Source organism: Moschus berezovskii, chromosome X (assembly GCF_049115385.1).
Source record: "Moschus berezovskii isolate FMDL1 chromosome X, NW_MosBer_1.0, whole genome shotgun sequence".
NCBI classification, from domain to species: domain Eukaryota; kingdom Metazoa; phylum Chordata; class Mammalia; order Artiodactyla; family Moschidae; genus Moschus; species Moschus berezovskii.
In genome coordinates this window covers 96535069-96548370 of record NC_142488.1, presented here as the reverse complement: position 1 = coordinate 96548370, position 13302 = coordinate 96535069, and the positions used below count along the sequence as shown (strand labels likewise).

Below are 13302 nucleotides of genomic sequence, written 5' to 3'. Positions count from 1 at the left end.
GCTCTTGTACCCTGGGTTCTTACTCTATTGAGTTTGTTAAAAACTGAGCACATGATCTCTGTCTTGTCTACCTCACCTACCCAGACCCAGATGCTTGCCTGTTGGTTCAACCTCCAGAAAACATCCCACCTCTGTACTCATCTCTGCATTGATCATAAAACCACCCCCAGGGCAGCCCTTGTACATCTTCCTCCCGAATTACTGCAACAACATCCGAACTTCTTTACTCCCTGATATTAGTGTTGGTCCCGCTAGTCTGTTCAACACATTACAGTCAGCATGATCTTTATAAATCAAGCCTGATTATGTCAAGAACTTGTAATCACATTCAGTTCAGTCGCTCAGGCATGTCCGACTATTGCGACCCCATGAATCACAGCACGCCAGGCCTCCCTGTCCATCACCAACTCCCGGAGTTCACTCAAACCCACCTCCATCGAGTCAGTGATGCCATCCAGCCATCTCATTCTCTGTCATCCCCTTCTCTTCCTCCCAGCATCAGAGTCTTTTCCAGTGAGTCAACTCTTCGCATGAGGTGGCCAAACTATTGGAGCTTCAGCTTTAGCATCAGTCCTTCCAATGAACACCCAGGACTGATCTCCTTTAGAATGGACTGGTTGGATCTCCTTGCAGTCCAAGGGACTTGCAAGAGTCTTCTCCAGCACCACAGTTCAAAAGCATCAATTCTTCGGTGATCAGCTTTCTTCACAGTCCAACTCTCACATCCATACATGCCCACTGGAAAAACCATAGCGTTTACTAGACAGACCTTGATTGGCAAAGTAATGTCTCTGCTTTTTAATATGCTATCTAGGTTGGTCATAACTTTCCTTCCAAGGAGTAAGCGTCTTTTAATTTCATGGATGCAATCAGCATCCGCAGTGATTTTGGAGCCCAAAAAAATAAAGTCTGACACTGCTTCCCCATCTGTTTCCCAAACTAAGGTATCAGGTGTAAACAGATCAGAATCTGAAAGACACTGGTGAAGTGCCTCAGAGATAATGTGTATTATCTACATCTGACAATCCCCAGACTTTGACTTTGGTCCATGCTCGCCCCCTCTGACCCCATATGCCTACTGACATGCTCAAGAACTGAGTCATTTGAAATGACTCTGATGCTGCAAAAGATTGAAGGCAGGAGAAGGGGACGACAGAGGATGAGATGGTTGGATGGCGTCACCAACTCAATGGACATGAGTTTGAGTAAACTCCAGGAGTTGGTTATGGATCAGGAGGCCTGGTGTGCTGCAGTCCACGGGGTCACAAATAGTCAGACACAACTGAGCAACTGAACTGAACTGAACACACTCACTCAATAAAATGCATGCTTATACATGCATTTCCTCAAACCTGCTCACATTCACACACACGCACACACACACACACACACACACACACACACTTCTGTATGTTCCTGATAACATATTCATACATTTCCCCAGGCACAACATACTCACAAAGATCATCATTCTCCTATGCTTACAGATGAATATGCTCACACTTAACATGAAGTTCACACATTTACACACAAAGAGATAGATGCTCTAATATACTCACATGCACACACTTGCACATTAGCTCACAGAAATATACTCTGCTTTCACATGCTCACACACATTTTCATTCACATACACACGAATATGCTAACATTCATGTCCATGGTCACAAATTCACTCATTCATAGGAAAAGTCCCATTCACTTTACACATGCAAACTCATATCTGAAGACCATGGTCACTTTCACATGCTTATATACATGTACAAGGTCACATTCCCTTGCGCAGACATGCTCATACTTATTTGCTCACAGTAACTACTAATACATTCATGTGAATGTGCTGGGAAATTGAATCATTGTCATGCTTACGTTCTACATTCATACTCACATATACATTAACATGCTCAGAAGTAGGAATGTGTTCACATGCACAAAAAAGCTCATACATTTACTCATATACACTCTCACAAATTCATTCATTCAAATATACTAATGTCATTGACCCTTATGTGATGCAGGGGTTAGGGGTACTGACCCTCCATGTGCACTTAAATATATATAACATATGGTTTACTCTTTGAATATCAGGTTCCTGTGAATCCAGGATTTTACCTCACAACTAATACATATCATGTATTACTTAGTATTGAACAAATCTGCATTTATATGGATCTGCACTGTTCAAACCTTTGTTGTTTTAGGGTCAGATGTGCTTTTAAAATATCATATGGAAATTCCCTGGCAGTCCAGTAGTTAGTACTCCACACGTTCACTGCTGTGGCCCTGGGTTCAATCCCTGGTCCAGAAACTAAGTGCCATGAGGCACATGGCGTGGGCAGAAAAAAAATATGAGACAAATAAGCATGCTTACATTTTCACTTACACACACAAGCATCCTAATATCCCTGTGCGTTATCACCTGTTCACTTGTATACATGAACTTGCACCATCATTTACTTAATCACACAAGCATATTCCTATGAACACACTCACACTTTGAAAAGACACATCCATTTATTTTCCAACACAGACATTGTTATATGACGGGGCCAAATATGGTCTCTCTTTATGTCTTCACAAGCTGGAACCCATTAGCTAAGAAGCCAGCCAGCACCAAACTCAAATTTTCACACATTCAGTTGCTTTAAATATTGGCTTGTCCAAACAGTTTGTTTGGACTTTTCCCTAACATCTTACGGTAAAATCCAAATGAGCATTTTGACCAACCCAAAATATTCCAGATAAGCAGATTTTAATCCATTTAGAAGGCTTCACTGATGGCTCAGTGGTAAAGAATGCCTGCCAGTACAGGAGATACAAAAGATGTTGGTTCGATCCCTGGATCAGAAAGATCACCTGATTGGGACAAATACACAGAAAAACTAGCCTTTTGGGTGGATGATTGTCAGTTAAGCGTTGGCTTCCCAGCTCCAAGCAGACCTACGGCTCAGTCACAGGGATATACTCAGATCGGATGTAAAATACAACAAAGATGATAAGGATGAAGTCTTGTCAAGACTGTTTTTGGGATCCTAGATCAGTCTGTGTGAATGCTTGCTCTAGGATCTTGTGCTAGGCCTGGAGGAAATGAAGGGAGAGAGTTGGAAAATGAACAGAACCAAGAGGCCTGAGTCTCATTTGCTGACCACCTGGTCTCTTGGCATGAATTCCCAGACCTCAGCATGGGAAGAGGGAGAACCTGAATGGCACCTGTATTAATCTCAGTGGTTGCCAGAATGGCACCTGAGATGGAGGAAAAACAGGTAATATCTATTAGGAACAAAGTGGATACACTGACCATACAGTGTCATTTCCTAAACTGTGGGTCAGAAGCAGCTTCCATGTTTACTGTGACATATGCAGCAGAGTGAGCTCAGTGTGTAATGGGAAAATTTCCTGAAAACTAAATGTCTGTCAATAAAGGAATAAGGTTCATGGAGTTCATAAAAGTAATGCACACCTGTTCAAAACAACTAAGTAAATTAATATGTATTGAGAATGACATGTGCAAGGTATTAATGAGTAAAGTAAAGAAGCAAAAACTTTTCTGCGAGATCTACTTATTAGCTCCTCTACTCCTGTCAGCTCCTTTCTGTCCCCATGCACACCTAGCACTTACTTCTGAGGCTACTCAAGTTTCATCCCAGATGTGATGAAAAAAGCCTGCACCATATCCTGCTGCTCCTGGGAGAGGGTGTGCATGGAACTGGAGGTGAGTGTAGGTACTGGGATGGAGAATGCAGACGCTGAGCTTCACTGGGACTGGCTTCACTCACAAACAGCTTGTCATTCACTATACAAAGACTGGGGAAAAATGTATATTTGGACAACTGATGGATGGACCACTCACACCCCCAATCTTGACTGCTCTCACTGCCAGTCAGCAACCAGATTCCTTCCATCCCCCTCCTGTGTCTGTCCCCAGGCTCCTTGACTGTTCTTCTGCCCCTTGCATAGAGCCCACCTTCGGAGAGATTGTCTACCAGCTTCACTCAGTGGACAGGCTGATCCCCAACCCAGGGACAACTATACAGTTACCCTGAACAATAGCCCAATACACTACAGTAGAAGAGTGTACAGTCTGATCCCCATTTTCAGAAGACACTGAGTCACAGACAGATCATGTGACTTGACCAAGGTCACACAGAGAGTGAGTGTTGAGTCAAGGAGAGAGCTTATATGCTGGTTCCAGAGCCCATACTCTTCCTAACCACTAGGCTAGACTGCTCCTTGGCTCTCCCTGCTGGCTTTCCACAATACTGAGTAAACCGAAGGTCTGCATCCACATGCCCAGGACCCTGAGCCCAGGCTGGATGGGGATTTCTGCTCACGACACGGCTCTCACCTGGAAGAGCTGGCAGGGGTAGCAATGAAGGTCCAGGTGAAGGTACACACACAGCCAGGAGACCTTCCTTCCACTTCAACAACAAACAGTAAGAGTACCCCTTACAACCCCCACATAATTTACAGGCTCCCATGTCATTCCCCAGTCAGGGTCTGACTTGACACTTAGGCTGATGGGACAGTTGTTCACTTGGGGATCCAGGGTGTTGGGAATGAGGAGGGCAACTGTAGGAGCCCTCTGCTCCCAATGACATGTCCCCATGACAACAGCCTCACAAGTTCATGCGATGCATTTTTCACACCTGCCAAAGAGGTGGACATTATGACTCCATTTTGCAAATGAAACTATAATGGCCCAAGTTCTCAATGTAAGGATCTGGGATGGGAGCCACTAAACTAGACATCCTATGTCACCAATGCCCAGGCTGGAAAGGGCAGGCACAGACACAGTTCAAATTGTGGGAAGACTTGAGGGCTGGAGGGGAGGGGAGGCGAGAAAAGGGGAGTGGAGTGGACTGGAGGGAAACTGGAAGGGTTCTGGTGGAGGGGATCCATGATGGGGGGAGGGATCTACACATACCTTCTTTGAACATTCCGTTGATAGAGAAGCAGAGCATCTTTTCCTGAGAGAGAAGAACCCAGTTACTCAGCCACCCCTAAACATCTTCCCTATGATGTGGCTTCCTGCCCCCACCACCGCCACCAAGGGAGGAGCAGGTACTCACTGTCAGGAAACACATATCCACCATGAAGGAGCTGAAGTCATGCTGAGTTTTGGGCAATGCACAGAGGGCATGCACAATGTCATGTTTTGTGTGTTTCAGCATCTGGACACGAAGGTCTGTGGTGGAGGGGAAGAAAGGGAAGGTCAGGGCAGCTATGCCATGGACCCTATGATTGACCCTCTTACCACCCTTTCCGGCCAAGTCTTCCCACCACACACTCACTGGGGTCCGTGTACGTCTTCATATTCCTATTGTCCAACAAGTACGCACACATGCTGCTTCTAGGAGACACAAAGGAACAGTGGGTGGTGGTCCGGCCAGCATAGGTGTCAGCAGGAGCTGGCCTGCATCTGCTGGGGAACCACACAGCCTGCGGAAGGAGTCTGGGCTGTGATACTCACACAGCTGGGTCCTCGGGTTGGAATGGAGTGGTCAGGGAGAAGCAGGCTTCCTCATGATAAGCACCCAGGAGTCCGTGGCGGTCCCCATAGTCATGGATCAAGTAATACCTGAGGGGGAACAGTGAAGACAGTCTATCTGTGTGGGCTGGAGCTTCGGTGGCCTCCCCTGTCCTAGCCCTCCCCTTGCTCAGATTCTTAGGAGTACTTACGGCTGCAGGAATTGCAGGATTAGACTCTTCAACTCTTCAGATCCAAAGAAGCTTCCCTAGAATCAAAACAGTCCTCAGGACCAGGGCTGACACCTCCTCACTTACCACCTGGAACCCTGCTGGATCCTCTGTGCTCACCTTGCACATTGGTAAGCACTTGGGGGCTTCAATAGCACACTTAGACCCTGAGGGTATCTCCTGGCCATCCTGGGGGAGGGAAGAGGAAGTCAGCAGTGCAGTCCAAGATGATGTGCTGGATGATCAGGGAAAAGGATGGGCTCAGGGTTGGGTGGGGCCAGAGGTCAGGGGGAAAAGAGTCCTGGAAATGCCAGCAGTAGGACTACATTTTCAGTCATCTCCATGGTTTACCTGAAGCCTGTGGCAAACATGGCTGAAGAAGATCCAGAGCCTTTTCAGATTCCCACAGAGAATGGTACATGCCCCTCCCCCAGGACATTTAAGGGTCAGGTTCAAAAATGGAACTTGAACAGGTCCTAATAGGTTTCAGAGTAGTTTGTGGGCACTGTCAATGCTATTTAGAGGAGTCTATGATCAAGGAATGCACTTACCAAGCTTAGTAACCTGGGGAACAATTCCAGGATGGTGCTGTCAAAATCAAGACAAAAGAGAAAAGTCAGTGAAACTGTGGACATGACCTTTTTCATTGGAGCAAGTCACTTACAGCATCACAGCCCTATGTGCCCCCCGCCAGAGTCCAGTATCCTAGCATTCCAGGGCTCTGAGGTCATCTCACCCAGGTCACAAGTCCATGGACTGACTCAGAGGGAGACTGTTCATTCCATTTTTTCCTACCACCCCCTCTTCCATCTCCTTCCCTGGGTTGCTCCCAGCCACTGTTCTGACTCCCTTCTTCGGTTCCACAAGAGCCAGCACTTCAAATCCAGTCTGCAGGCCTTCCTCCCCTCCCTCTCTCCCTTCCTTCTTTCAGGGCCCAGTGAAGTCTGTGGAGAGAAGAGGATGTGGGGGGAGAGCCTGGTGCTTTGCTGCCTCATTGGGGGTCCAGCAGTCTTTCAAAAAGTCAAGATACACCTCAGGGATGCCCTCAGGCCTAGGATGCTGTGGCAGGGAGGTGATTAGAGGTGGGGCTCAGGAGGTAGGAAGGAAGATGGAAGGGGATGAAGATGGAGTGGACGGAGGAGGGGAGAGGTGAGACATAGGGGTGTAGAGACAAGGCAGAGGAAGACCTCATGTTGGTTGACTTATCACAGAAGGTGGTGCACACAATATTTCTGTCTGCGCACATCCCTTCGGATTCCATCTCCTCTGCAGCCTTCACCCGGAATTATGGGGAACACCAACATGGACCAGATGGCTCTGCACCCACACCTTTCCTTTCCCTACAAATCCACTTCCGCTCATCTGTCACCACCCCATGAGCCCTCCCATGTTTCTTTCAAAGGAGGATCTGGGTGTCCCATCTCACCTCAGTGTTGGAGAGGTTCAAGTTTTTGGTGGAAGCATTCTCCATAATGGTAGACAGGCCATGCACCAGGTAGGGCTTCTTGTTGCTCAGGTCCGAGGACAAAAGTTATGATGAGAAAAGAGAGTGAGGATCCCAAAGGGGATAAGTGAGACAAATCTGCTTTTTCTACCTGATCTACCTGACCACCCTCACCATCAGCCCCAACACTGGGCCTAGGTCCTCAAGTTGGGTATGATCGCTGAATGGATGTGCAGGGAAGCAGCCATGCCATTTCTACAGTTCTGTGTCATTCCAATATGACAGGTTATCAAGTCTCCAGGAAGCCAGGATGAGGGAGACAGGCTGAGAGGGTCCCAGCTGGTGTACTTACAGCACCAACCCCTCCCCATGATATCATCTCTGAGTGCTCTACCCAGACAGACCCTCTACCCTCACCTCCCCTACAAATACTGCTGTACCAGAGCCAAAGTGGAGTCTCTGGATGTCAAGAGATTGCTGGCAGGCATCCTATGGTTTGTTCATGGTCAGCTGCAGAGTTAGGGATGGGGTTCAGTGGTTCTGAGTCTGAGGGTGAGTGGGGGAAGAGGACAGTCTGGGTATCAGTGCACAGCTTGTGCTGAGTCTGCATTACCTTTATCTGCTCCACCTTTTCAGACTCCAGCGCCTTCTGCACAGACTGGGGTGCGTCACAGGGCTCAACAAAGATAGATATCTGTAGAGAACACAAGAGGGGCTGGGTAAGCTCCAGGAAATCCGTGCATGGGATCAAGCAAGGCCATGCCCCTCCCCTGCCTTCTTGTCCCTAGTCAGCCCCTGACACACACTCTTTCATTATCCTCACTGAAAATCTTGCCGTTGACATTCTTCAATGCACAGGCAATGTTGACATTCTCTACAAAGAACTGGGCTTGCATTTTCTCAGGGTGAAACTGTAGGGAGAGTGACAAGAGAAACAGAATATGAGACCAGAGCGAATTCTCTGTGCCTGCCACCTATCCCGTTTCCTTTCATCGCCTCCATGCGCTCTCTTACTTCGACTGGAATGAAGGGCACACTGCATTGCTTCAGAATCAAATTAAGCAGCCACTTCTCATCATATTTTATACCAAAGGGAATCTAGGAGCCAAAGAACAAATGGGAAACAAAATTGATACAACAGAATCCAAGGTTAAGGTAAGACCCAATTGTGTCTTGCTTTAGGACCTTTAATCAGGCTTTAAATCATTTTTGAAAATAGGACAATATCTGTTATCACTGATTTTGGCACCAGACATAGATTTTCTAGGTACCCTTTTTTTTTTCATTCAAATACTTTTCCTGAAAAAATCAAGTTAATATGTTCCACAAGTACTTCCTTTAATAAAGTTCCACATGAGGTACACCTAGCCTGCCCCTCTGACATGGACCCCAGAGACTCAACCTCCTCCTACACCCAGCTAGAGCCAAACACATGATCTGGTGTGAAGTGCTCCATCTCCCTGGCAGTAGTTTCCTCCTTTGCTTTTAGACAAGCTCTCCCATGTTCCTCCTTGCAGCCAGTCTGTTTCCTTTCTGTTGCTTCTCTGAACTCATCCTTAGATGATCTAAGAAGATACCTTCTAGTAATAACAAGATGGATTATGAACTCCACTGCCCCAGAAAAGTTCCCAGCATCGCTACACAAGTCCAACATGACTCTTTGTCATCTTCTACACATTAGGTCCATTTAGCCAGGACACTCACTATGATCTTGAACCAGCTCCCAAAGGTCTTATCCTGTCTGTTTCTCTCCATTATTCTCTCTGGAGGCTTTTGCTTTGTCTCCCCATTAATATGCATTTGGTCTTGTTTCTGAAAACTACTTCTCTGACGATGGGGTGGAATAGCATAGGGAGCACTGTGGGGAAGGGGAGAGAAGAAAGTGGTCCATATAGGCTTAGAAAGTCTTCTCTACATTTTCCCAAATGATATTAGAGCTACAGTAAAGAATGCTCAAACATTAACCTCATCCCATCATTTTTCACTCTGCCAGGCTGGAGAGAAGAATGACATGTTTAACTACAAGGTTTTGGTTTTCACTGGTTGGTGCATGTCAGTCATGCTGACTGGTCACTTACTATCTTGCTTGGTTGTCCATATGAGCATCATGTGTTTCTAAATGTCTACCTTGGTGCTTCTGGAAAGTGACCTGTTCAGACCAATATTTGTAGTGCCTTTGGTAAGTACCCCAGCTTCATGCTCTTCTTTGTAAAAGGTTCACTTTATCAGTGTGCTCTAAAATTGACAACAACAGGTCAACAGTATCAGAAGAAGTCCTCAGTAAATATCATGGCTACTGAAGAAATATCATTGACTTCATAATCTGAACAGAGATGTATCACAATGCTAAAAATAAAGACTAAGAGACCTCATTGTGGCTCCATTTTTCAGGAAATGAGAGGTAGGGAGCAGTCACAGCCAAGAAGAAAACAGGCACTGAGGAAAGGTTCTGGATCTACAGTGTAGTCTATGATGTTAGACCCTGCTGTACTTGGTTCAGGCTAGGTGACCTATGACAAGTGACTTTTCATTCCCAAGTCTCACTTCTCTGTTCTGCTCTAGGAGGACAATAAAACATACTCTTAAATCTACCATGGTGTGATGGTTCAAGGGTCAAAGTGACCTATCTCCCTGAAGGAAGAATTAGAGAAATGAAAGATAAGTCTGATGAAAGGATCCAGAATGGAGTCTGGAGAGATATAATATGGAGAATACCAAAAGAGAAGTATAGAGAATTACAGGTGATGCAAGGAGTATACCAAACACATGGCTAATGTGAGTCCCAGAGAGGAGAGCGAATAGCGAAGAGGTATTTGAAAAGAACATGGTTGAGAAATTTCCAAAAGTAACAAGATATCAACTCAGTATAAGAATATTAATAAGGAAAAAGTATAATGGAGGAGAATCAGTCTTAAAAGAATATACATTCATTTCATCATCATGTAGCAAAAACTTGGAAATTTGTGACTAAATGTTTCAATCAATCTAAAATATTATAGACTCTTTGGGGCAGAAGAAATATCATCCCTAGTAGAAGTACTTGACTGTGTCGATCACAATAAACTGTGGAACATTCTGAAAGAGATGGGAATCCCAGACCACCTGACCTGCCTCTTGAGAAACCTGTATGCAGGTCAGGAAGCAACAGTTAGAACTGGACATGGAACAACAGACTGGTTCCAAATAGGAAAAGGGGTACGTCAAGGTTGTATATTGTCACCTTGCTTATTTAACTTATATGCAGAGTACATCATGAGGAACGCTGGGCTGGAAGAAGCACAAGCTGGAATCAAGATTGCTGGGAGAAATATCAATAACCTCAGATATGCAGATGACACCACCCTTATGGCAGAAAGTGAAGAGGATCTCAAAAGCTTCTTGATGAAAGTGAAAGAGGAGAGTGAAAAGTTTGGCTTGAAGCTCAACATTCAGAAAACAAAGATCATGGCATCTGGTCCCATCACTTCATGGGAAATAGACGGAAAAACAGTGGAAACAGTGTCAGACTTTATTTTTGGGGGCTCCAAAATCACTGCAGATGCTGATTGCAGCCATGAAATTAAAAGACGCTTGCTCCTTGGAAGGAAAGTTATGACCAACCTTGATAGTATATTGAAAAGCAGAGACATTACTTTGCCAACCAAGGTCCGTCTAGTCAAGGCTATGGTTTTTCCCGTGGTCATGTATGGATGTGAGAGTTGGACTGTGAAGAAAGCTGATCACCGAAGAATCGATGCTTCTGAACTGTGGTGTTGGAGAAGACTCTTGAGAGTCCCTTATACTGCAAGGAGATCCAACCAGTCCATTCTAAAGGAGATCAATCCTGGGTGTTCATTGGAGGGACTGATGCTAAAGCTGAAACTGCAATACTTTGGCTACCTCATGCGACGAGTTGACTCACTGGAAAAGACTCTGATGCTGGGAAAGGTTCGGGGCGGGAGGAGAAGGGGATGACAGAGAATGAGATGGCTGGATGGCATCACCGACTCTGTGGACATGAGTTTGAGTGTACTCCGGGAGTTGGTGATGGACAGGGAGGCCTGGCATGCTGTGATTCATGGGGTCGCGGAGAGTCGGACACGACTGAGCGACTGAACTGAACTGAACTGAGTAGAGGTAGACACTATAAAGAAAGACTAATAGCATTGTGAATATATAGGCAAATTTAAATGAGTATTGGCTATAGAACATAATTGACATTTCCTCTGGGGATTTAAATATATAGACAACGATAATGTGTGACAATAAATTTGGAGACAGTTTAGAGAATCAAAGTGTCTCATGTCCCATAATTCTCTGAGCAGTTTTAAAGAACTAATTAACTAATATTAGACTGTGAAAATGCAAACATGTCCATTGAAATCTGAAGGGTGAACACTACAAGAATAGCAAAAGAAAGCTTAACTAGATAGCCATGTGAAGTAATGATTTAATAGTTATAAAACAACCATATCAAAGGAAAGGAAAGGGAAAGGAACTTAGAAGAGGTAAAAATAAATAGACAGTAATATGATATACATCAACCAAATTATTTATATTAAAAGATTCAGGCTAAATACCCCAAATAGATATTTTATCAGACTGGACAAGAAACCTCTCATCAAATACTCCTGAAAAGAGACACATGCAAAATTTAATCATCAGGAAAATTAGAACATAAAAAATGGCAAAATGTACACCTTTTCCACATTAACCTCAGAAAACTGGTATAACCATATCAGTACACTTTAAAGGGAAATTTCTTTATGATAGCAGGTTCAATGCAATAAGAAGATAGTAATACAAATTCTAAATTTGTATGTATCTTAAAGCCAACATAGAAAGCAAAAACTGACAGATATAAATAATGGATAAATCCACAGTCACAGTGGGAAATTTTAACACATATCACTGAGTGACATAAAATGGCAGACAAAATCTCAGCTAGAGGGGAGAGGATTTTAAAATATGACTTAAATTTATTTAATTGACGTAGAACAATGCACAGAAATACTCATTGAACATTCCAGAATAGATCACATTCCTGGCAATAAAGCCTCAAGAATCTTCTATGGACTAATACAATTTACCCTGACTAGTTAATGTAATATCCGTTAGTAACAGTGGGTTTTCTGCCCCTCCCCCACCTCTAGTATAAATCCAAAGAATATTGGTTTATATAAGCCTACCCTCCACCTAGGTGACCCTCACCACTCCCCAAACCCTAGACCTGAGAAGATAACATGACTCATGCCTTTTCTTTAATCACGGAAAAATTCAAGTCAGCAACGGCCATTTTCATCGGAGGGGAGGTTTACCACGTGGAATCGAGATGAGTGTGTCAGAGCCCACTTGGCCCATTGCCTCAAGAGACTGAAAATGGTCGGTCTGGGCTCTCTCCCCGCTTTCCCTGAAGGACAGTCAACTGTTTGGGGGTCCTGTGGTTTGGGGTGGGGGAGGGAACCCAGAACCCTTCCTGCTTTCCGGGATCTGAAGAGGTCTCATGCGGACCACTCACCCATAGGGATCTGTCAAAACACGTCCTCACAGGCTGCCCTGGAAGAGAATCTGTGGGTCTGGAGCGAGAAGTTTGTAGAATATCAAGGAAGACTGCTGAGGTAGGAGAGTGCAAGCCAAAAACCACTTCGTCACAGCCACACAAACAAGATGGCGTCCTAACAGGAAGTCCTTTCCCCAAGGTCATAGAGGAGGAGAGTCTTGGGGGCTGAAAAGTGAAAGTGAAAGAGCTTCCGTGGTGGCTCAGATGGTAAAGCGTCTGACCGCAATGCGGGAGACCCAGGTTCGATCCCTGGGTTGGGAAGATCTCCTAGAGAAGGAAACAGCAACCCACTCCAATACTCTTGCCTGGAGAATCCCACGGACGGAGGAGCCTGGTAGGCTACAGTTCATGGGGTCGCAAAGAGTCGGACACGACTGAGCGACTTCACTTCTTGTAATCACTGCCCTCTGAGTTTGCTACCAGCCTAACATGCGGGGAACTCTTTGCAACAGTATCACCCCTGCAGAGGAGGCCAGTTAGAATGAGGAGGCTTAGGGATCTTGATACTTGTAGCTACAAACACAGAGAACTCTCTGTGCCAGACTCTGCATCAACTACGTTACACTGTGTTCCTTCATTCTGCAGACCCAGAGAACTGGGAGGGCCAGCAGTAGGAAACGCT

The 13302-nt window shown here is 45.2% G+C and overlaps 1 protein-coding gene across 1 annotated transcript; it reads right to left on the bottom strand.

Moving 5' to 3' along the window:
- Positions 1–3627: 3627 nt before the first annotated feature.
- On the bottom strand, positions 3628–12481 carry LOC129563977 (nuclear RNA export factor 3-like). The gene is given in 22 exon segments (XM_088834289.1): positions 3628–3744; positions 3747–3804; positions 4346–4418; positions 4925–4967; positions 5070–5185; positions 5292–5350; positions 5471–5578; positions 5680–5735; positions 5818–5886; positions 6249–6285; positions 6885–6961; positions 7027–7059; positions 7124–7230; positions 7350–7436; positions 7582–7651; positions 7755–7835; positions 7948–8052; positions 8156–8239; positions 8846–8999; positions 9220–9376; positions 11701–11751; positions 12439–12481. Coding segments are annotated over 22 exon segments (1785 nt in total).
- Between the last annotated feature and the right edge of the window lie 821 nt (positions 12482–13302).